Raw genomic sequence first — 24,182 nt, 5'->3', positions numbered from 1 at the left:
GATTTTTGTTTATTCTGCATTTATTGACTACTACTTTGAACCAAGTATTAGGACATTTAAAGGCTGTAGTGAAAAGAAAGTGCTTTATTTTATGGATTTCTTTTTTGTACCATTACTTGTAAATACATTTTTGCTCTCTCAAATATTAAATTCAATTTAAATAGTTTTACTGTTTTTGTCAATTCAGCCAATATATTAACATAACAGACATAAAGGGATAGAATATATATGTTAGTTGAATTGTAGAAATACCTATCTGTAGAACTTAGGATACTATTGGATGTCTGGGATCTCTGCTCTCTCCTCAATCTGTATTCTCTTTGTAGAAGGAATCCTTTTTTTGTTGGTTTTTTGCAGTTTTCGGCTGGGGCCATGTTTGAACCCACCACCTCAGGTATATGGGGCTGGTGCCCTACTCCTTTGAGCCACAGGCACCACCCGATAGAAAGAATCTTTTACTTTTATGGTTTAAATACCAACAAGCATTATGACTCTCAAATTTATAACCCGGTTCCTGACATCTTAGTGGGGCTCCACATTTGCAGAATCAGCTGTCCATTTATACCTCCAGTTGGGTACCTGGTTGATATCATAGTAACACAACATGTGCAGAACTCTGGATTTTTCCTTAAACTGGTTGCCCCCTTATGGTTAGCAAAAACATTGCCATTTATCCACTCAAACAAGAAGCATATAAGTAGTTTTTGGTTCCTGTCATTTTGACACGTCCTCTAGGCTTGACCTCGAAAAACATGTTTTTGACATATCTTTTTCATCTGCGTTGCTGCCATCTTGGTCTAAGCCACTAACACACCTTGCTTGGATTTTAATTTTCTCCTACCTGCTTTCTCTCTTGTACCCCTCAACCATTCATTGTCCTTACAAAGCTGGAATAAACTTTTAAACATACAGTGCATATTGCTGCTTAACATCTTAACAGTTTCTCCTGCCTCCAGTCACGCTGGCCTATCCACTGCTTTGGGGTTTTTGTACTCACTGTTTTCTCTGTTTGGGGAAGACTTGACCCCTATTACTGGCTGTTGTCTGCCACTCAGGTTTCTGTTCAAAAGTTCCCTCAGAGAGGGCTTCCTCTGTGAGTTCTGTTTCCAGTTACTCATTCCTTGTCTATAGGCTACCAGTGGTATTTGTTCTTATGTAGATCCTTCCAGGTATAATTTATGTATCTACAAGTAAATATGCATGTGTGTATTCCTTTTTATGTTGTAACAGTTGGTATTATAAATTTACTTTGGTGTTTTACTTACCGTATCTCAAAGCTCATACCATGTAACTATATAAAGAATTTTCTCTTGTTAAAAAATGGATATATCATTCTATAGGTAGGCATTTATACTATTTACAGTCTTTACAATTTCAAGCAATTCTGCAATGAATGATCATATACACATACACACACACATATATACATAGTATTATGCAAAAGTAAGTATACCCTTCCTGTGTTCTGGAGATATGTTCACTGTTCAGTAATTTGAAGGTTAGCCAATATTTTTTGGATTATTTAATAGAAATTATTTGAAAATGATCTCATTTTATTTTAGATTGAGATTAGGAAACATTTAAAAGTCAATCCCAATGACTTTCTTCTCTTACCAATTGTGTAGGAAATGTTGGAAGCTCTCAAAGCACTTTCAACCTTTTTTGTTGAAAATAGTTTGCGGACTCGAAGAAATTTACGTGGCGATATTGAACGTAGAAGTTTAGCCATCAATGAAGAATTTGTAGGCATTTTTAAGGAAGTAAAGGAGGTATGTAAACTCTTTCACATAGCATTTATTGAGAATGTACTGTATGCCTGGCTCTGTGCTGAATATTTTTTAATCAGGTTGATATATTTACTGTTTATATACTTTGTCCAGATAGAAGGCTTAGCTACTCCTACTGTATCTTGGTCTCTGTTTATACTACGCATTACTATGATTTCAGAATCAGATTTCCACTAATGCTGGTTCTTAGAAAGTCGTATTATTGTTCTAGGAGATTATCTTAGGAATTTTATCTTTTTAAACAAAAAATAAGATGTCTTTGAATGGCTTTCCAATAGAACTGTCCCCACTTTGATAACCATTTCTCCATTGGAGATTAGTTAGAATTGAGTTACTTTTTTACTGCATCTTAAATTATGAACTTTTCAGATTAAAGTCAATTATTTCAATGCATAACTAATGATTTGTCATACTTGAGAATATAATCTACTCACTATAGAATGAAAATAAATTTTATGTACATGATTATATTTTATTATGTAATATTTATTAATTATGTTAACGGGTTGTAATTTTTTTTAACACTTTTTTCTTTTGGTTGCAGTTTGGCCGGGGTTGGGTTTGAACCCACCACCCTCAGTATATGGGGCCGGCATGCACCCTACTCACTGAGCCACAGGTGCCACCCCTATATGTTGTAATATTTTTATGTGAGTTATGGAAATGTTACATATAGTTTCAATGAATGCTTAGCAAAACATTTTTTATTTTTTTGAGACAGAGCCTCAAGCTGTCCCCCTGGGTAGAGTGCTGTAGCATTACAGCTCACAGCAACCTCCAACTCCTGGGCTCAAGTTAGTCTCTTGCCTCCGCCTCCCAAGTAGCTGGGACCACAGGCGCCCGCCACAACACCCGGCTATTTTTTGGTTGCAGCCGTCATTGTTGTTTGGCGGGTCCGGGCTGGGGATTCGAACCCGCCACCTTAGGTGTATGTGGCTGGCGCCTTAGCCGGTTGAGCCACAGGCGCCGAGCCTTAGCAAAACATTTTTAACAATTTGGTAGGATTTCTTCGACTGAGAACTAACAATCTAGAAGGTTAAAGGAAAAAAGCCATATTAGCAAAGAACAAATCCAGATTGTGGTCTTTTCAATACCATTTCCTACTCAAAGGAACAATCTTATCTTATAAGTACTAGAAAGCAAGGATGCTGCCTGAGACCCACTGGGTAAGTGTCAGAAGGACTCTGGAGCTAATTTGAAGAGACTGACCAAAGATTAGATAATTTGACTGTCAATAAAAATATCTGCAGTGGACTGAAACACATCAACACGAAGTTCATGAGTTCACAATGGTATTGAAATAGAATGCTCATTGGTTATCTGCGGTGAGTGTAAGGAAACCATCTTCTTATTTTGAAAAGTGCTAAGTAAAAGGAAAGAGACAGTCACTTTCTCATCTTTTATACCAACTTAATACAGTTTTTGAGGTGTGGTGTCTCTTTGTAGAAACAGTCCAGCTAATAAATGAAGAGGAAATGGTAGTAGAATTAGAAGATTTGAAACCACTGTTGACTTTATGGATCTAGCTCAGAACTTTTCAGCCTTGGCAGTATTAACATTTGGGCCAGTTAATTGTCAGGGACTGTCTCTGTGCTGTAGGATGTTAGCAGCATCCCTGGCCTCTACCCACTAGATGCCTTAGGCAGTTGTGGCAACCAAGAATGTGTCCAGACTGTCAGATACCTCCCAGGGGCAAAATTGCTAGGGTTGAGAACTACTCATCTAGCTATTGGTCATCACTGGGTGCTAACCGAAACAACCAGGTATGTGACTCCTGATAAAGATATACAGCATCATGCAGGAAGAATTTTTGCCAGAAAAATTGAACTGGAATATAATCAAGCTTTTAAATCTAATTGCCAGTTTCTAGGCAGCACTGGGGACAGAGAGGTATGTTCACACCATGAAGATCTCGGGAAAATCTGGAATGCTGGGAGGTGTACAAGCAAATGAACTGGTGGTTTCTTCAACAAATAAATTATAAGAGAAATAGGGAGAAGTGAGAATCTATAGAAATGTAGAGAAATATCAACAAATTGCTATTGAATCTTATTTGGTTCTGGAGTTGAACAAATTATTTAAAAAAGAGGTTACTGGGAAATTTGAATAATGATTAAATATTTGATATTAAAAGATTATTAAATGTTTAGATGTGAAAAAGGTATTTTTTTCTAATTCCTCTTAGAAGAGCATATTGATTTGTTTATGGATGAAATGATCTATCTAGAATTTCTTTTTTTTTTTTTTTGAGACAGAGTCTCACTATGTCACCCTGGGTAGAGTGCCATGGCCTCATTGTCAAGTAAGTGGGACTGCAGGTGCCCACCACAATATCTAGTGGCTGAAAAACTAGGTTTGGCTAGTTTTTCTATTTTTAGTTTAGATGGGGTCTTGCTTTTGCTCAGATTGGTCTCAAATTCCTGAGATCAAGTAATCTACCCACTCATCCTCTCAAAGTGCTAGGATTACAGGCATGAGCCACTGAGCCCAGCTTGGAATTTCTTTTAAGAATTTAATTTTGGCTTTGTGCCTATAGCTCAATCGGCTAAGGTGCCAGCCACGTACACCTAAGGTGGCGGGTTCGAATCCCCAGCTCAGACCCGCCAAACAACAATGACGGCTGCAACCAAAAAATAGCCGGGCATTGTGGCGGGCGCCTGTGGTCCCAGCTACTTGGGAGGCGGAGGCAGGAGACTCGCTTGAGCCCAGGAGTTGGAGGTTGCTGTGAGCTGTAGTGCCATGGCACTCTACCCAGGGGGACAGCTTGAGGCTCTCTCTGTAAAAAAAAAAAAAAAAAAAAAAAAAAGAATTTAATTTTTAGGGGAGAGGAAAAGTGGTTGGGGAGAGAACTAAAAGGTGAATAAGAGAGTAGCGAAGCTAGGTGATGGGTATATGAGTGTTTCATATTCTCTCAACTTTCAGATTTTTTTGAAAATTTATTATTATCTTTTAACCAAACCTAACATTTATTGAGAACCAAAGAAACCAGTTGGCTTAGAGGCCAGATTTCAATTCATCAAACTTCAGCTGGGGGTGAGGGTGGGAAGCCCTGAAGTTACCCTCCTAGGGAGGAGCCAGCTCTGGGAGAGAGGGGCTGTCAGACCTACAGAGCCTCCCTGGGGTCTCTGGGTGATGAATGTGTGAAGGGGTAGTAGAGAAAGAAGATGGTGGCACCCCGAGGCATGGCTGTGAGCAGCAAGTGGCAGGGGAGGCTGCTAAGCTGGTGGCCATCCCGGGTGAGACAGGGAGTATATGGTCCATTCTCAGGTGTTGACAGGGGCAGGGAGCTGAGGTCAGGCAGCAGCTCCTGGTGCAGGGCCAGGCCACTCTATTTCAGGGCAGTAACTTCAGCTGAATGCTTAGACTTCTCTAGAACCACACTAGCAGGTGAAATATTTGATTTTGATGTTGCAGAAGCGGTCACCATAGTCAAACCCTAGCTCCTCCCCGGTCCAGATGTGTCTGGAACTGAAGAGCTATGTGTGGAAATTGAAGGTCTTGGTGTAGCATGACGACCCAGACAGGAAGGATGTTGAGATCATATGAGTGGTTGATGAAGCAGCTGGTGTTGCTGTAGTAACCAGCATCAATGCAGTACACTTCTCCATCCTTGTTGTCTAAGTTAGAGAGATAAGAATCATCCTCTATCACATCAGCCTCAGCATTGCAGATCAGCTCCCCAACGTGCTTGCAGATGAAGGTCCCTTGGGGGATGGTCTGCAGGTCGCAGACCCCCAGCCCATCTTGGCTGTTTCTTAGAGTTTCAGCTGTACCTTTGTGCCGCTCTGCGTGACGTGGTTCTTTCAGTTTCTCTAGCAGGAGCATACCTGGTTACACTGGAAAATCTCATTAAATTCCTGGAGAAGCCACCCGTCCTTGTCTTATCAGCACCAGATGCTGAACGGGTCACACTGGCCACATCTCTATATGCTCAGTGCCACAGAGGGGGGATGTTGTGTCCAACATTCATGATGGACGTTTCACAGTTCTGTGAGATATATGTGTAATCCCTGGGGGCAGGGCTCTCCATTGACACAGGGAACGGGCACATTCTTATAGCCCAGAGCCATATCCCAACAGATGATCTTCTCAGTGCCAATGGCTCAATTTCTCACCCCGAGCTGGAGCTTGCAGTTGAGTTGCAGTGCACACCACACGTCAGAGCCCTTTGGTGTCAGGTCCCACGCTGTGATTCCCTCCTTGTTCCACAGGTCAGGGCTGGCCCCATGGGTTAGAAGCAATAGCACACAGTTGTGGTAGCTTTCTCGGGCATGATGTGCAGGGGTGTGCCCCCATGATAGTTGACAGCATGGAGGTCACAGAAGGATGTCGTCAGTGGCAGTGCTGGCAGTGATGGAGGCCCAGTGCAGGCAGATGTTTTCCTCATTGTCAGTGAGGGTGGCGTCACCAACCCATGTCAGCAGTGCGCGGACCACCTCAGTGTGCTTATGCTCTGTGGCTCAGATGACGGATGTCCACCCACCACTGTCCTGGGTATTGATATCCACCTGTCCTGTGCTGAGCAGCAGGCTGATCATCTCTAAGTTCCCAGTAATGGCTGCATGGTGGAGAGAGGTGAAGTCCTCCTCCTCCTTGTTGTAGACACAGCTGCACCGTGTAGCATGCCACTTCCACCTCCTTCAGCGATGTCCGCTGCTGTTTGCCCACTGCACTGATGTTAGCTCCAGCCTGTATCTTGGTACAGAGGTTGCAGTGCCGGCTGGTGGGGTCACCCCATCACCCTGGAGAATGATCACCTCCTGGGCCTCAGAAGCATCCTCCCACAGTGGGGACAGAAGACCATGCCATTCATCTGTAACACACAGGCCTTACAGAAGTAGTAGTCCACACAGTAGTTGGGGCGACACTCCAGGAAGGTGCCTGCTGTGCAGAAGTAGCCACAGCCTGGGAAGCAGTGGTGTTTGACCATGTGAGCATGGTGGGCCTCACAGAGCACCATCAGTGCTACACAGCTGGGTGGCCTCATGGTCTCCTGCTTAAGGACTTGCAGCGTTGGAGCCCAACAGCCCTCGGTCTGCACTCTCAGTGGCCATGCACTTGTGTTCTGCTCTCTCGCTGACTTGGTTGACCTTGGGTCTTTTCATTTGGCAGCTGCAGAGGGCCAACTCCTCAAACTCTCTCTGTCTCCAGTGAGGATGTGTCACGGGACACCCTGCATGGTTGGGGAGAGGGTTCCTCGCTGGGCAGCTCCAAGGACCCCAGAAGGCCTTCCATGTACTGTGCATACTGGAGCCTGTGCAGCCCACACCATTCACCCCTTGAGGCTCCTTAGCCCGTGGAGATTCCCACTTCCTCTGTTTATGGGAAGGCTTCACTCATGGGTTGTCCTTTTGGCATTTCTTCTTGGGTTTGCACCAGCCACTGGAACCACTCCAATCTGACTGACTCCTTGACTCTTCATCTTCCTCTTCCTTCTCTTCTTCCTCCTCTTTCTCCTCCTCTTCACTGAGTTGTTCAGCCAGAACTTCAGCTTCAGACTAGCTATCAGAGTCCGCATGCTTGTTGACAGAGTAGGAATTGTACTATGGTTGTCACCTACTACAGTCTCCCACTCCTCCAGAGGCCCAGGGTCCCCCATCTGCAGGGTTGCTTCTCCTAATGTTTGGGCAGAACCCACCTTCGATGAGTTCAGGATCATTCTTTTGGTTGCATCTAAAGTCACCTTCCCCAGGACTGTATATTGTCACTCATGCAGAAATGCTACACTTCGGGCAGCCACTTCTCAGGGCTTGGGGGCTGTTCATTTCCTGGTTTGGACATGATTTTCTGGGCTCTGTGGACCTTGGGCTCCCTCCACGGCTGGTAGTGGCTGGAGAGGGTTCAGTTCCCTGGGCCCCAGGAATACTCAGCAGCCTCATAGCCAAACTCTAGACTGATGGAAGTAATTCTGATCCCTGTCATTGACATCTTGGCCCACTAGGATAGGCACCCCCTTTGCCAGGGGAAGAAAGGAATGACTTTTTGGTATGGTCCAGCAGGATCCGGCCTCCGTGGAGGTTCCCATCTCCATCGAGATTCTCTGATTCATTCCCAGTGAGCATGTCACCCCTACAGGGGTGTCAGCCCCCTCATCATCAACGGTGACAGTGACAGAAGCTGGAGATGAGGGTCTAACAGGCTCCAGGGAGTCTCCCTGGCCTTGGGCAGTGTCTCCTTACTAGGAGGGTTATCCCCCTAAAAGCCACAAACTCTTTCAGTAGCTCTTCTAGTCTCCTCCCACAGCAGTGCCCCGTTTCAGTGGGAGCTTCCCTCTGGGAGGGGTGGCAAGGAATGGGAGGCTAGTCAGCCCAGTAGGGAGATGGTGGACCCATGATGCCTGGGCCCTGAGAAGAGAGACCTGGGGCCTACCTCTTCCTCTGTGGAGGGCCCCCTGGCGCAGCCTCTGGTGCCTCTGGTGCCTAGAGGGGCTGCACATTCCCTCCCCCTGGACTCAGATCAGCTCCCTCCGTCTTAGCAGACCCAGTATCTCTGGGACAGAGAGGAGAGGAGGGGAAGGAGGCGTCAGTCCCCCTTGTCCCCCAGGTCACGGCACCAACCCCTCCAGCACCCACTGCCCCCCAGTGTAGTGGACTGTCCCTTGTGTCCCTTGTGCGTCATGCTGGGACCCTGGTGCCTGCTCGGGCAGCCAGTGGCTGCACATGCCCTCTGTGTCTACTCTCCCCACCTCCCACCCCTGGTTCCTTCCTCAAAAAGTTTTTATAATAAAAGTTTTGTTTTTTTTTAAGTTTATCATATACTGATTGTATTTTACAACCTGTAATTTTAATTATGGGGAAAATTCAATGTAAATTCAAATAAAGACTTTTCCAGAAATATAAGCGTTCTTGAATTATATTTTAGCCAAGCCCTGCATTTAAGTCATATACTAAGAGGGATAATTTATTAATTAATTAAATCCATTCATTGCGTTATGGTAGCTAAAGTGTATTACGATAGGAGTAATTATTCTTAATCTAACTGGCAGATAATACTGCAGCTCATTCTTTAAAGGTTATACAATGAAATTTAAGGAAATAGTGAGATTAGTTTGCTTAGGTGTCTGGTTGTTGCTGATATTAATTGATATTTTGAAATCATGCATCTTTTATTGTTTATCTCAAAGCAGTTTAGGACTTAATATTTAATGTTAAGTTTAATATTCGATATATGTCTTATTTATAGTAAGATATAGAGTAGCGTTTGAAAATACTTGGTGGTATACTTTTTATAATTCAGAATTACTTTGTTGAGAGAAGGGAAACAAACTCTTAATTCTAGAAGAATTCTTGTTTGAAAATACTTGGTGGTATACTTTTTATAATTCAGAATTACTTTGTTAAGAGAAGGGAAACAAACTCTTAATTCTAGAAGAATTCTTGTCTTAATTCTTGTTCTCGTAAATGATTTCCTAATCATACTTTGTCCTCATATTTTGTTTATAGCTCTGTTGACTGTTTTCTTATCTCTTGACCTCATTAAACTGCCATGTTTTTTGAAGGTCTGAGCTCTGTGTTGACAGGGACAGCAGTAAGACCCTGTCTACCCCTGAAACTTCCCTACCTTAGTAGATAGTAGTGCAAACCCAGTTGTCATCTTGTGATATGATCATATTTTTATATTAAAGCATTAACTTTAGTAAAGAGTAGAGAAAGGTTTGGAGATGCTGGAGGTAGAGCCTGGGAGACCTATTTTAGGACTTTTTTTTTTTTTCTCCAGGTGATCATTAGCATTTTTTAATTAAAGCATATACATTGTTTTCTATATATATAATGATTTCGCATGCTTAATAGACTACTTAATGATAAAGTGTAAACATAACCTTTATATGAACCAGGAAACCAAAAACATGTGTATGACTCACTTTATTGCAATAGTTGCTTTATTGTGGTTGTCTGAAACTAAATCTGCACTTTCTTCAAGGTATGCTTATACCTAGAGGAATGGGTAGGCTACTGGCATTTGAGCTCTCCTCCCAAACTAGCATTTTTCTAAAGTATTTCTGAGGAACGAATTCAGGGTTACACTCCAAAATAATTATCTTTTGGGCAACTATCGTACATTAGCTATTGAATAGATGGTTGATATGGCCGTTGTTAATCGGAGGAAGTGAAAATATGAAATATTACTGTCATTTTATACAGACAACATGATTATGAATATACAAAATAGAAAGAAATGTACAAACCACAAAAAAATAAGATAATTCATCAAGGTCATAGGATGAATGGCCATTGGTGTATACATATATATGTTTTTTTTTTTTTTTTCACTACCAAAGTTCCCTTATCCATTAATATTGGAGCAGTAGGCTGTTAGGAGTAATACAATACCTTTTGTTAATCCGTGTAGGAGAGAACAATTGCCCTGAATGAGAGTAGTAGCTGTTTGAGTGGTAAAAAAGGAAGTGGATAAGACGTATCCGTTAAGGGGATATAAATAATAGAATTTAGGGACCATTTAAATTCATGTGTCTATTGAAGGAGCTGAAGGTGGAAATGTTAGTTTAGTTTTTACATTTGATTGTTTTTATTGATTAGAATTTACAAATAATTCATTATAGAAAAGATAGAAAATAATGTCAGAAATAGAAAAAATTACCTATGATCTATCACCTGGAAATAACTCTACTCAGTATTTTATTGTATGGCCTGCCTTTTCTTTTTCTGTACATAAATAGGTGTTTCTTCTAAAAAAAAAATCAGGAGATAGTATATATATTATTGTTATTTATGATGTCTTAAACCTTACGTGGCTATATTTCCATAAACACGTATATGTCCACATATAATTATATGTAATTAATGTAGGCACAGATTTCTCTTGTGTGATTGGAAACATTTCACATTTTCCATTTGTTCTGGGCAGTTCTTTTTTTTTCCTTATCTTTATTTTATTTTATTTTTATATTAAATCATAGCTGTGTACATTAATATAGTCATGTTCTGGGCAGTTCTGTTGATCATCTTTGTGTATATTGTTGTACACTTACCATATTAATTCCCTAGGACAAATTCTTATTAGAATTATTGAATAAAGAAGTATTCATGTTTTTAAAGCATTTGAGTTTCCCTATTGTCGTACCCTAAAGGAATGGTCTGCTTTCTTTACATCTTTTCTAAAGTTGATGTCACTCTTTTTAATCATATCCAATCTTAAATATGCGATCTCTTGTCATGCTTTGACGAAAATAACCAGGGTACTAGAACAAGGATTTTGTGGAGAGAAACTTCATCTTAGGGTATTTATAGTATCTGATGTTATTTTTTTCTTTTTAGGAACTTAAAAGCATAAGTGAAGATGTTCAAGCAATGAGCAATTGTTGTCAAGATATGACAAATCGGCTACAGGTATTAATTATATAATGTCTACATTTTAACATAGCTCCTACTATTACACAAAGATGCTTTTGAAAATTGTTAGATAGGGCTCAGCGCCTGTGGCTCAAGTGGCTAAGGTGCCAGCCACATACACCTAAGGTGGCGGGTTTGAATCCAGCCCAGGCCTGCCAAAACAACAATGATGGCTGCAACCAAAAAATAGCCGGGCATCGTGGCTGACGCCTGTGGTCCCAGCTACTTGGGAGGCTGAGGCAGGAGACTCGCTTGAGCCCAGGAGTTGGAGGTTGCTATGAGCTGTTATGCCATGGCACTCTACCCAGGGGGATAGCTTGAGGCTCTGTCTCAAAAAAATAAATAAATAAATAAAATTGTTAGGTCTACAAAATGTATGGATGTACATTTTGTTCATTCATTTAATACATCATACCCATAGGAAGTTTGAATATAAATATGCTTGTTTTTTAAAACTGTAACTATCTTTGTGTTTCTTTTTTTCTTTTGTTTTTTTTTGGCCGGGGCTGGGTTTGAACCTGCCACCTCCAGCATATGGGACCAGTGCCCTACCCTTTTGAGCCACAGGCGCCACCTATCTTTGTGTTTCTTTGGGGGATGGTTTATTTATATTATTCAGTTAACTTCATATTTTGGTTTAGTCAGTAGAGAGGTAGTTGTGTAGAATTTTGAATCTTTCAATCCTGTAATATCCCAGAAGTCTAGCAGGAATGAATTTTTTAGTATTAAGCCTTACAAATAAGTTCATACTAAAGCTGTGCCTGCTAAAAACCCAGATAAATTCCATTCCTGCTTAGCCTAATAAAGTCCCGGGAAAATATGTATAATTTTAGATCAGTTTATTAAGGCAATCCTAAACTTCTAGTTTGGCTGTAGAATCAGGATTTGGCCTAATTACACCTTCATTCATCTAATTCTGAAACTGTGTGTGGAACAGGCTCCCCCCCAAGGGTCAATTGGGGTATGTCTTCTATTTTCATATAGTTTATTACCAAGCATACTTACATTTCTTGAGATTCTCCTGGAACCACTGACAGCCACAGTGATTCTAGGACAAATCATTTGTCTGTACAAAGGTGGAAATGGAACTTGAAAGCAAAATGAAATTAGGAAACATAAGCATTTGAAGAAGTTACTGGATTTGAAGTCTAACCATTCTGAAAGAATATCTTGGGAGCTGTCTTGTTCAGTTCTATTCCTTAAAAGTTAGTAATGCCTTACCTTTAGGTTTAAGTCTCTTTTCTCAGGAAATCTATTTGCTAAGCCTGTAATTTGGCTGCAAGGAACACAGACTCAGAATAGCTTCACTGGTGGTGGAGGTTGGGGCTCTGTTAACAGGATGCCTGGGAAACAATAAAATAGTTTCTCTGGCAACCTGAGGACTCAGAACTGGGTGCATATAGCTCTAAGGCAGCTTCAGAAACCTTAGCTTGGCTCTTTATTGTGAAGTTCTAGCATGAAAACATCCCGGTATCTTCAGGTGTTTGCTCTAGTATTTCCTCTTCAATAGGCTGACTAACCCTATATTTTATGTGTTTTTGTCTATCAGTAACTTAATTTATACATAAGTCTGGCTCATTTCATATCCCTTGAAGGCGTGGATGCTGTGTTTCTCCCCACCTCAGGACCACTGTCTTGTCTTCTCCTTGCTTACTGCCTTGTTTCTGTTATATTTTCCAGTTCAGGTCTTGGAGAAAGAATCTCCTTTGCTGCACTTGTCATTTGTTTAAATTCACTTCATAAATCTTTGGCTAATCTTTGGACAGATGCTTTTCCATCAAGTTTTCCCTCCTCATCCTTTCAGCTCTGGCTTGTGGAAGGGAGCATTGCTTTGTATGAAACTTAGTCAGAAACAGTCCTGGGGCTATCTCTAGTTTTCACCAGCACTCTCTATGGCACATAGTTTGTTATATTCCAACTCTCAACCTGTTAGCTACATCTCAGGCATTCCTGTTGAGTTCACACCAGCATTTCAGTGACCTCACGTAGCACCTACCCCATTTGGAATATTTCAGTTCAGCACATTCATAATTGAAGACATGTTTATTGTCCTTAACCTACTCTTTCATTGCTTCTATTGCACTTAAAAGCATCATGAGCTATTCATTTCTTCAGTCAGCACCCGGATCCCTTTTCCATTCTTATAAGCCTTAGAATTGTGTGTATACTGAGAAATCCAAGTGGTTCCTCTAATTAAGGTAGTGTGTGAACCTTGAAACATCTATCTATTGCATTTACTTGGGTCATTTTTGAATTTTTGAGTTCTGTAGAATGAACTCATTTGCTTTGAACTTCAGCAAGTGCTACTGTTTGTTTTCTGGTATGTAATAAAATTGGAATATGCTGATGTTAGATATGTTTATAATTTTAGGCAGCAAAGGAACAGACTCAAGATTTAATAGTAAAAACCACTAAGCTTCAATCGGAAAGGTAAGTTTTTCTTCATAGTTACCTCTTCAATAATTTGGAGATTAAGTAGAAAGAAAATTACAGATTATTTAAAACAGAATAAAAAACATGGTTCAAAATGGGTATAAGACATAAGCTATTATCCAGTAGTAACTTAAACATGAAACAGTAGTTTAGGAGTATTAAAATTGATATTGAGGTAGAGAGATTATTCTTTCTTTGGAATAGAGGTGATATTGTGTTATTTATTATTTGCTGTGGAGTTCAGAAATGATGGCTTTTTTTTTTTGAGACAGAATCTTACTATGTCACCCTCGGTAGAGTGCCATGGCATCACAGCTCACAGCAACCTTAGACTCTTGGGCTTAAACAATTCTCTTGCCTCAGCCTCCCAAGTAACTGGGACTATAGGTGCTCGTCACAATGCCCAGCTGTTTTGTGGTTGTAGTTGTCATTGTTGTTTGGCAGGTCTGGGCTGAGTTCGAACCTTCCAGCTCTGGTGTATGTGGCTGGCACCCTAACCGCTGAGCTACAGGCGCTGAGCCAGAATTGATGGCTTTTTAAAATGTAAATGTTAAGGCCGGGCGAGGTGGCTCACACCTGTAATGCTAGCACTCTGGGAGGCCGAAGCGGGCGGATTGCCTGAGCTCACTAGTTTGAGAGCAGCCTGAGCAAGAGTGAGACTCTGTCTCAATTTAGCCAGGCATTGTGAAGGATGCCTATAGTCCCAGCTACTCAGGAAGCTGAGACAGGAGGATCACTTGAGCCCAAGAGTTTGAGGTTGCTGTGAACTGTGATGCCACGGCTCTCTACCAAGGGTGACAAAGTAAGACTCTGTTTCAAAAAAGTAAATAAATAAATAAAATGTAAATGTTTTCAGATTATTAGTAATTTCAGTATTACTATTTTTTTCACAATCACTATCTTTCTTTTTGAACTATGATTAATCCCCTCTGGTATAATTGTAATTAAAACTGTATACATTTTCCTATAGTTTACACAAGTAGGTATTCTATTTGTTGACTGAGTGAAGGTAAGTACAATGTGGATGAGTGTAAGTATTGTATTAAATGTTGTGAAAACTCATTAACAGTAAGGTAAAACTAATTAACAGTGCATCTCTCGTGTCCAGAGTAATGTTGAAAAGGGTCAGCATTGTACAGTGAGGCAGCATCTATGTACTGCCAGGTAGTTGGGTATATCACATAAATGTTTGAGTATTCTAGGTGTTATATCAGTAATGTGGAGATATTACTACCATAACTGCTCACTATAGAGTAGCTCAGACCAGAGACTACAGCCACATATCATCCAGGTTGCTACTTGTTTTTATGAATAAAGTTTTATTGGAATACAGCCACGCTTATGTGTTTATATGCTGTCTATGGCTTCTTTTACCCTACTGTTGCAGAATAGTGTATTTACAACAGAGACCATATTTTAGGCCTGCAAAGCCTAAAATATTTACTACCTAGACTTTAGAGAAAAAATTTGTCAATCCTGATGAGACTAATGTTTTTCAGATTTCAGATCAAGACCAGTAGGTTGTAAAATTACTTCAGCAGATCATAACTAGCTTTAAAAAGTGAGTTAGGATAAAATCAAATAAAAAATAGCTTGGCTAAATATTATTTTGTGCAGCCTTTGTTTTAGTTTCTGGTAATAGTTTAAAATGTACATTTTTTGTTTTTTTTCCTTTGAGACATAGTCTCACTTTGACACCCAGACTAGAGTGCCATGGTGTTAGCCTAGCTCACAGCATCCTTGAGCTGCTGGGTTCAAGTGATCCCCTGCTTTAGCCTCACAAGTCACTGAAGTATCTGGGACTACAGGTGCCCTGTACCCTGCCTGGCTATCTTTTTTTTTTTTTTTTAGTAGAGATGGGTGTCTCATTTATTCTTGCTCAGTCTGGTCTCAAACTGCTGACCTCAAGGGGAACTCCTGCCCTCAAGTGATCTTCCTGCCTGGGCCTCTCAGAGTGCTGGGGTTACAGGTGTGAGCCGCTGTGCCTGGCCTAAGAATACTTTTGTACCATCTCTTTTGTAACTGTAGAGCTTGTGGTTGCGTCTTCATCTTGTGAATTCAGATTTAGGCAGTCCTATTATTTGGAATGAATTATAATGATTAAGGGATATAATCAAAGGATGTAATACTAGTTTTGGCTAGAACAAAGTGAAATGTTAGGCTAAAGAGATTAATTTTCCTTGTGCTTAATAAATTGATTCTAAAGGTAGATTAAAAAAATCAAACTCCATAAAAGTTTGTTAGTTGAAGTGGTTAATTTGTATTATCTCCAGAATTTTATGAAATTTTGTAATTGTTTTAAATCTGTGCAATGATCAGAGCTTTATCTAACAGTATAAAACAAAACCTGTTAAGATAACTTTAGCTTTTTTTTCATTAAGCTTTTATTTATTGTGGTTACATAGTTTAACATTTATTGGGTACAACGGTGATGTTTCAATGCATGTATATATTCTGTAGTGATTCGGGCTAATTGCTATATCTATCACTTCACTTTTATTTTGTATAGAGAGAAATTTAAGTTTATTTAAATGTGTTAGAAATGGGAAACTAGGGTGGTGCCTGTGGCTCAAAGGAGTAAGGTGCTGGCCCCATATGCCAGAGGTGGCAGGTTGAAATCCAGCCTTGGCCAAAAACTACAAAAAATATATATATAAATAAAAATAAAAATAAAAATGAAATGGGAAACTATCGATAAACAAAATCAGAAAGAAAAGTAAAATTCCCAAATTAACAAAGGAAGAGGGGGAAGGAAATAGAAGCGTGACCAATCCAGTGAAAATATGGAACATGCTAAAAAAGAAAACAAAATTAAAATTAATAATGCAGAAGCAAGAAGATATAAATGCATATTTATTATAATGAAAAATTCTGACCACTAACAACTCACAGATTTCGAGGAAACAACACTGTGAGACCACAAACATATCCTGCTTCCCAATGGACTTTCCTTTTTGTTTTACCATTTGTTGAGGATTCCTGCCCAAACCTATTAAATCTATAAAATGACAGTTACAAATTTTCCAACTCTACCACTCCTTTCAGTGTGTTACTTTTTTATATCTTCATAGGAGGGTAAAGAATTCCCTGCTCTTAATAATAAAACAGTATCAGAAACTGCCATGAAAACACAAGACAAGTGGAAAACCAGCAAAGCTTTGCAAGACTCAAAGAACCATAAATTAGGAAGTACACAAAAAACTACACTGAATATATGCAGCTTTATATTTTTCTTATTTCTATAAGAAAGAAATCTTTCTGCATATCAATCATAACGTCAGTAAAGTGGTTTTAAAAACAAGTGAATCATTTAAAAGAAAATCATACTTTTTGGCTTAATCTTTTGATTTGAGAACTTTAACAATACTTGGCATGTAATGAATATGGTTCCCTAAGCACAATGGATGAATTATTTTATAGTCACATTTATTATGTTTTTATGAATGAGAAGCAACCTTAAACATTTTAAACAGAAATAAATGAAACAGTTGTAAGTGGAAATAATACAGACAAAGTGCTTAGTGTTTTTATCCTTGGGTCAAACCATGGAAGTCTCAGGTTATTAGGAAAACTTTGAATATGAATGACTTTTTCTTCTTATTAATTTGAATCAATGGTAATTTGTGAAATGTTTTCCATTTTTAAACATAAGCATCTCTGTGTTCCAAGCCATGGAGCAGCAGGTCACTCTAGGAGTCTGAGGGTGACATCTGTAACCCATCAGGCTGCAGGGCCTATGAGCAGGTGTGGAGAGGACCAGAGTTCAACTGTCAGTAGCATCGTGGAATTGACTCGTTGAACCTTTCTGCCCTAATTACAATCATAGATGTCCCCTGTTTTCTGGTATTCCATTCCCACTAGAGACATGTTATTAATACCTTATTCCTGTGCACACATTAGAGGCACATGTCTTCAGGATGTAGGGGTGGAATGTTGTAGGCAGGAAGCAAGAAGAGTGTGTTTACCTTCCCTTCCTGCTTTTCGGGACCCCAGGCTTGTCCAGTATGAAACTGGAGGTGGACTTAACCATCTGCGTCTGCAGGGAGACATTTCCCATGGCCCACATGCTGCCTGACATCACAGTCCTGTGGAGGTGCCACTGCCGCGGTAGACAACCCAGCCCTTGCTGCAATTCTGGCCCAGGAGGCCAACATAGCCTCTGGGGCAGAAGTCACTGCAGCTGTATTAACTCCCTAAGAAGAGAGACAGACTTCAGGACAGGCAGCCCCCTCCCCCGGGAGGCCTAGTGCAGGGGCATCAGCACCCGGTGATCAGGACACGTCCTTTGCTCTGAACTTCTCAGGGACAATTTGATTTTCTTTTTAATGATTTTTGGATCTTGGCCTCTGTTACTGTGCCGGGAATATCCTGTTTTTTTGTTTTTTTAATTGAAACAGAGTTTCACTTTGTCATCCTTGTAGAGAGCTATAGCATCATAGCTCACAGCAACCTCAAACTCTGGGGCTCAAATGATTCTCTAGCCTCAGCCTCCCTGATAGCTGGGACTACAGGTGCCCACTACAATGCCCAGCTATGTTTTTTTGTTTCAGCAGGCTGGGGTCAGGTTTGAACCTACCAGCCCTGGAGCATGTGGCTGGCACCCCAACCACTGAGCTACGGGAGTCCCAGGAATATCCTTTTGATTTGGATGAGTGTGCATACACAGTTGCTTATATACATCTAATTTTTGGCTTTTGGTGCTCAGCTGTAATTAATTGCTGGCACCAGGCCTGTACAGTGACCTGGTGAAGCAGGTTAGTTAACTGGTGGCAGTTTGGTGGCAAATGGAAGAATTGGTACCACCTTCTGAGGTTTTTTTTATTTATTTTGAGACGCAGTCTCACTTTGTCACCCTTGGTAGAGTGTTGTGGCGTCCCAGCTCACAGCAACCTTAAACTCTTGGGCTCAAGTGATTCTCTTGCCTCAGCCTTCCCATTAGCTGGGACTACAGGTGCCCACCACAACGCCTGGCTATTTTTTTTTTTTTTTTAGAGACAGAGGTCTCACTGTGGCTTGGGCAGGTCTTGAACCTGTATTCTCAGGCAATCCACCCGCCTTGGCCTCCCAGAGTACTGGGATTACAGGTGAGCCACCACGCCCACATAGCAAAAAAAGTTTAAAAGGCAGTGCCTTATTGGCAAGGCATTTCCTGTGTCATTGTCCAGGTCTTCTTGTTGTACAGGCAGAAGACTGGCTGCTGGTGTTTATTTTTCCCCTTTGAGGCTCCAGACTTTCTCAGAAGTTAGTTTGCCTTCTGAGGTTTTGGGCTATCATTATACTCTGCTTCCTTCTTTGGGCAGAACTCTTCGTTATCCTTGACAGATACTTTTCGTTTGGTCCCCTTCACTGAGGGTCCCAGGACAGCAGTTGCACTGGGATGATGAGCAGCAGCCTGCTGGGCCTCTGCCGAGCAAGTTTCTCCTGATGCTTGTTTACATCTATAATTTCCACATTCTTGCCCAGACCTTTCTGTGGAGTTCTGCTCCTTGCCTTTTGCATTCTCTGTACTTAGAAGTGGAGATTGATAAAATGAAAAAATTATTCTAAAATCCCTATCCATCACTTTAAACATTTATTGTTTGTTTGTGGTGACAGCATCCAAACTGTCCTCTTTCAGCTGTCTTGAGACACCCCTACATTGTTCTTTGCTATAGTCACACCCCCCCCACCCCCCCCACCCCCGTGTAATAGACACCAGAGCTTACTCGTAACCCCCATCTAACTCTACGTTTTGTACCCATTGACTTTCTTCTCTCAGCCCCCTTCTTCCTCCTCCCCTCCCCAGCCTCTGGTAACCACTGCTCTACTCTGCTTTCATGGCAACACCTTTTTTAGATTCCATGCATGAGAATAACATCAAGCAGTATTTGAGTTTCTGTGTCTGGCTTATTTCATTTCATAATGCCTCTGGGTTCATCCATGTTGCTGCAAATGACAGGATTTCATTCTGTCGTATGGCTGAAGAGTATTCCACTATGCGTGTGTAGATGGCACATTGTTTTCATTTATTCAGCTCTAGGCGCAGTCGTTTAGGTTGACTGCATACTTTGCCTGTTGTGGATAGCACTGCAGTGAACATGGGAGTGTGGGTGAAACACTGTTGTTATTTCCTTTGCATGTGTATCTAGCAGTGGGATTGCTGGATCACATGGTAGTTCTATTTTAATTTTTTGAGGAATCTCCAAGTCATTTTCCATAATGGCTGTATTAATTGACATTGTCACCAATGGTGTTTAAGAGTTAGTTCCCCTTTCTTTGTGTTTAATTCCTTTTTCCCATTTTTGTTCATATTTGTTATTTTTGTCTTTTTGATAGTAGCCATTCTAACTGGGGTGAGGTGATGGCTCATTGTGGCTTTGATTTGCATTTCCCTCATGATCATGTTGAAAAGTCTTTCATACATCTGTTGGCACTTGTATGTCTTGTTTGAGAAATGTCTTTTTTAGGCCTTTTGCTGATTTTAAAATCAGACTGTTTTTTGCTGTTGAATAATTTGAGTTCTTCATATATTCTGGATACTAGCCCCTTGTCAGAGATACAGTTTGTAAATACTTTCTCCCATTCTGCAGGTTGTCTCTTGAGTGTGTAATTTCATTGTTTCCTTAGCTGCACAGAAGCTTTTTAATCTGATGCATAGAAAACCCTAAAGGCTTCACCAAAAAAAACTGTAGAACTATAGGACTGAATGAATTTAGTAAGGTTGTAAAATACAAAATCAACATAACATGGGTGGCACCTGTGACTCAAAGGAGTAGGACCCTGGCCCCATATATCGGAGGTGGTGGCTTCAAACCCAGCCCGGCAAAAAAAAAAAAAAAAATCAACATAACAGAACTTAATAGTGGTTCTATATGCCAATAGCAAACAGTCTGAAAAAAAAATCAGAAAAACAATTCCATTTACAATAGCTACAAATATAACACAATACTGGGGCTAAACTTAACAAGTGAGGTGAAAGATTTCTATAATGAAAACTATGAAACATTGATCAAAGAAATTGAAGAAGATACAAATAAATGGAAAGATATCTCATGTTCATGGATCAGAAGAATTAATATTATTAAAATGCCCATGACCCAAAATGATCCTCAAATTCATTGCAATCTCTATGAAAATGCCAATGATGTTTTTCTCCAAAATTTGAAAAGTTAAAAAAAATTAAAATTCGGGGGGTTGTCTGTGGCTTAGTGAGTAGGGCACCGGCCCCATACACCCAGGGTGTCAGGTTCAAACCTGGCCTGGCCAAACTGCAACAAAAAATAGCCGGGCGTTGTGGCGAGTGCCTGTAGTTCCAGCTACTTGGGAGGCTGCGGCAAGAAAATCACCTAAGCCCAACAGCTGAAGGTTGCCACGGTATTCTACCAAGGGCAATGAAGTGAGACTCTGTCTCAAAAAAAAAAAAAAAAAAAAGCTGGATAGCCAGAACAGTTTTGAGCAAAAAGAACTAAGCTGAAGGTATCATACTACTTGACTTTAACATATGCTACTAAGTAGTAGTAACCAGAACAGAATGGGACTGGCATAAAAGCAGACACATAAATCAGTGGAATAGTGTAGAGAACTGAGAAATAAAGTCATCTTTTTACAGCCAACAGATTTTTTAAAAAGGTGCCTAGAACACACTTTGGGATAAGGATAGTCTCTTTAGTAAATGTTTGGAACACTGGATAGCCATGTGCAGAAGAATGAAACTAGACCTTTACCTCACCATATATATATAAACAAGCTCAAATTAGATTAAAGACTGAAGCAGAAGATCCAAAACAGTGAAACTACTAGAAGACAGACACAGGGGAAAGCCTTCATGAAATTGGACTAGGCGAGTGTTTTTTGAATAAGATCTCAAAGCACAGGCAGCAAAGCAGAAACAGACAAATATCAAGGTGACTATGAGATTTCAGCAATGAGTGATTAAGAACATACTACTTTAGGCTTGGCACCCATAGCACAGTGGTTATAGTGCCAGCCACATACCTGGGGTAGTAGGTTTGAACTCAGCCCAGGCCAGCTAAACAAACAATGACAACTACAACAAAAAAATAGCCAGGCATTGTGGCGGGCACCTGTAGTCCCAGCTACTTGGGAGGCTGAGGCAGAGAATCCCGTACGCCCAAGAGTTGGAGGTTGCTGTGAGCTGTGATGCAACGGCACTCTACCAGGGGTGACATAATGAGACTCTGTCTCAAAAAAAGAAAAAAAAAAAGAACATAGTACATTTAAATCTGTGTGGACTTAACAAGGTGATTTACTTCATCATTTTGAGATGCACCGACTGTTACTGCCACAAGGACATTTACTTTATAAGTTTCTTTTATAGCAGGGACTTCTGACTCTGAATTTAAACCTTCCCAAGTCAAAGGTACAACAGAAACAAAGATGGCAGGTACATTGTACCCTCTATATAAATAGAGTTGTTTGTCTTTGTTCATTCTAATTTGAATATTGTTTGTGGAATATTACTACCCTAAAGATAGTAGTAGTGAAATACTTTTATGATTTTATTTACATATCTTTAGATCTCAGGCACAGAAACCAAGAATGTTGAGTTGCCGTTCAGGTAGTTCGTGTTTCTGACTTGCCTTTAGGTAACAATCCTGCCTAGTCCCTAGTCTACATAGGTGGCATTCAGGTAATATAATTTTAAAAGATTGTTTTTATTACCATATTATATAGAAAAAGTGGGGAAGACCAAAATGGAGAACTGACTTTATCAATTTGAAGAATTAGGAAAGGAGTTCTTGACTTCTCTTTCTATCCTAAAATTAAAATGCTGGTAGACTTGACTTTTGAAGTACACTTTGATGTGTACTTCATGTGGAAACGTTGAAGGTCTAGGATTTTTTAGCAACTAGAAAATAGGTTGAAAATAGGTTCATGTTTCTCCCCCATAAAAATGTAAATAAACTGTTTAAGTTCTTGTAAATAACTGAAGATTTGAAATGCACGGACTGTTTTTTACTTATTTCTTCTTTGTTGTAATGATCAACTCCTTTTATTGTGTGCAAGTATCTGAGGTGGAAAATATTAGCTAATTGTATCACCTACTTGCCTGACGAGCTTCCAGTATTTGAGATAGAAATAATCTGTCACACCTTTGTTTTAAAAAACTATGTCTAAAATATAATTAGTTTTAAAGCTGTGCAAGTGCACAGCATGCTTTCCTTTTAGTGCTTTTTTTTCCTTCTAGCCAAAGAGTAGAAATAAGAGCACAAGTTGCAGATGCCTTCTTATCCAAGTTCCAGCTGACATCTGATGAAATGGGTCTTCTTCGAGGTGCTAAAGAAGGACCTATTACTGAGGTATTCCTGCTTTGTGTTACAATCATTTAAAATGTAGAAGTTACAGATGGTAATAGAGAAATTGCGTTTTTAGGCTTTATTTTATGATTTATAAAAGTTCTTATCTGAAAGTATTTTTAAATTTGGAAGTTAAGAGAAATATTTTATTTAACTTTTATTTTTTCAGAGTAATATATGACCTTTTCTTTTGGTGTGAAAAAATATCTTTATGTTCACTGTAATTGAAAAATTAGACTTTCCTCTAATTATGAAGGTAGAAAACAAACCACGGTAGCTCTTAGCAGAATTTGTTCTTTTGTACTTGATAAAATAGTAGATATTTTCCTATCACATTACAGTTGTTACAGCTATCCAGAAATATTTTTCGTGTACTACTTGGAAATTATGGTGTGTACAAGGGCTCCTGCTAGAGCTCGTTATCTTTTTTTTTAAATTAGATCATAACTGTGTACATTACGGCAAACCAGTTTGATGTAGCCATTCCAAATTATATACACAATCAGTACATGTCCTTTTTAAAAAAACAAAACTCAGAGTGTACCACAAAGCGTATAAAGCAAGCATGCACCTCTTCGTCACTCCTCACAGCTGGGCCCTGTGGCAGACATTTCCATCTTGTTAATTGCTGCTTTTGTAAGTTATGTATTCTAGATCTTTAGTTAAAATAAATATGCTTTGCTTATCTATGTTAAACTCTTTTTTGTTGATTTCCTATCATGAAATAGGATTTAGCCTCTTAGCCTCCTTCCTCCCTCCCCCTAAAACAAACAATATGCACATTCTCTTTATCTCCTCCGTAATTTGTAGTACTGCTAGGTCACATTTCCTTTTTTTTATATTGTGACATTACAGTAATTATTCTTTCTTTTATAATTTCTTGCCTTTCCTGGAGTTGGAAATTGCTTATCTTTTTTTCTGATTAATTTTTAAAGCTGTGCCACTTTTTCCAAACTGACAAAAGAACAAAACCTCTCGAAATGATAAATCACAAGGAAAAGTTGTTTGTTTCTTTGAAGACATTCAGTTTTTCCAGAAGGTAATCTTGTGGTCTCCTAACTTGGAGGAGATATAAACTTTAGCCTTATGTTCTCATTCTGAGATCAGAGGGCCAGAGGGTTATTGAGGTGGGGGAAGAGTCTCCCTGAGCATTTCTTAGTACATACACTTTTAATACCTTGGCTGGAATGGAACTAGCCATTTGGGAGTAGGGAGGCGAGAGAATTGCTGAAGGCATTTCTTATTAGTATGTACTGCCTTTGTGGTTTGAGGAACTTAGCACATTTGATATGTTTTTTTTTTTTTTTTTTTTTTTT

General features: G+C 39.9%; 1 protein-coding gene across 1 annotated transcript in view; it reads left to right on the top strand.

Annotated features, from left to right (window-relative positions):
* COG6 (component of oligomeric golgi complex 6) overlaps nt 1-24,182 on the top strand; it is an 81,059-nt gene that overhangs the window by 1,421 nt on the left and 55,456 nt on the right. Inside the window, exons 2-5 of the mRNA XM_003797403.3 lie at nt 1,626-1,769; nt 11,063-11,134; nt 13,509-13,567; nt 22,758-22,869. Coding sequence (XP_003797451.1) covers nt 1,626-1,769; nt 11,063-11,134; nt 13,509-13,567; nt 22,758-22,869 — 387 coding nt within the window. The remainder of the gene's footprint in view (nt 1-1,625; nt 1,770-11,062; nt 11,135-13,508; nt 13,568-22,757; nt 22,870-24,182) is intronic.

This window comes from Otolemur garnettii, unplaced genomic scaffold, assembly GCF_000181295.1.
Source record: "Otolemur garnettii isolate 467f Iridium unplaced genomic scaffold, OtoGar3 scaffold00115, whole genome shotgun sequence".
Taxonomy (NCBI): domain Eukaryota; kingdom Metazoa; phylum Chordata; class Mammalia; order Primates; family Galagidae; genus Otolemur; species Otolemur garnettii.
Note: the sequence above shows the minus strand (reverse complement) of the source record. Positions and strands in the feature narration are given on the sequence as shown.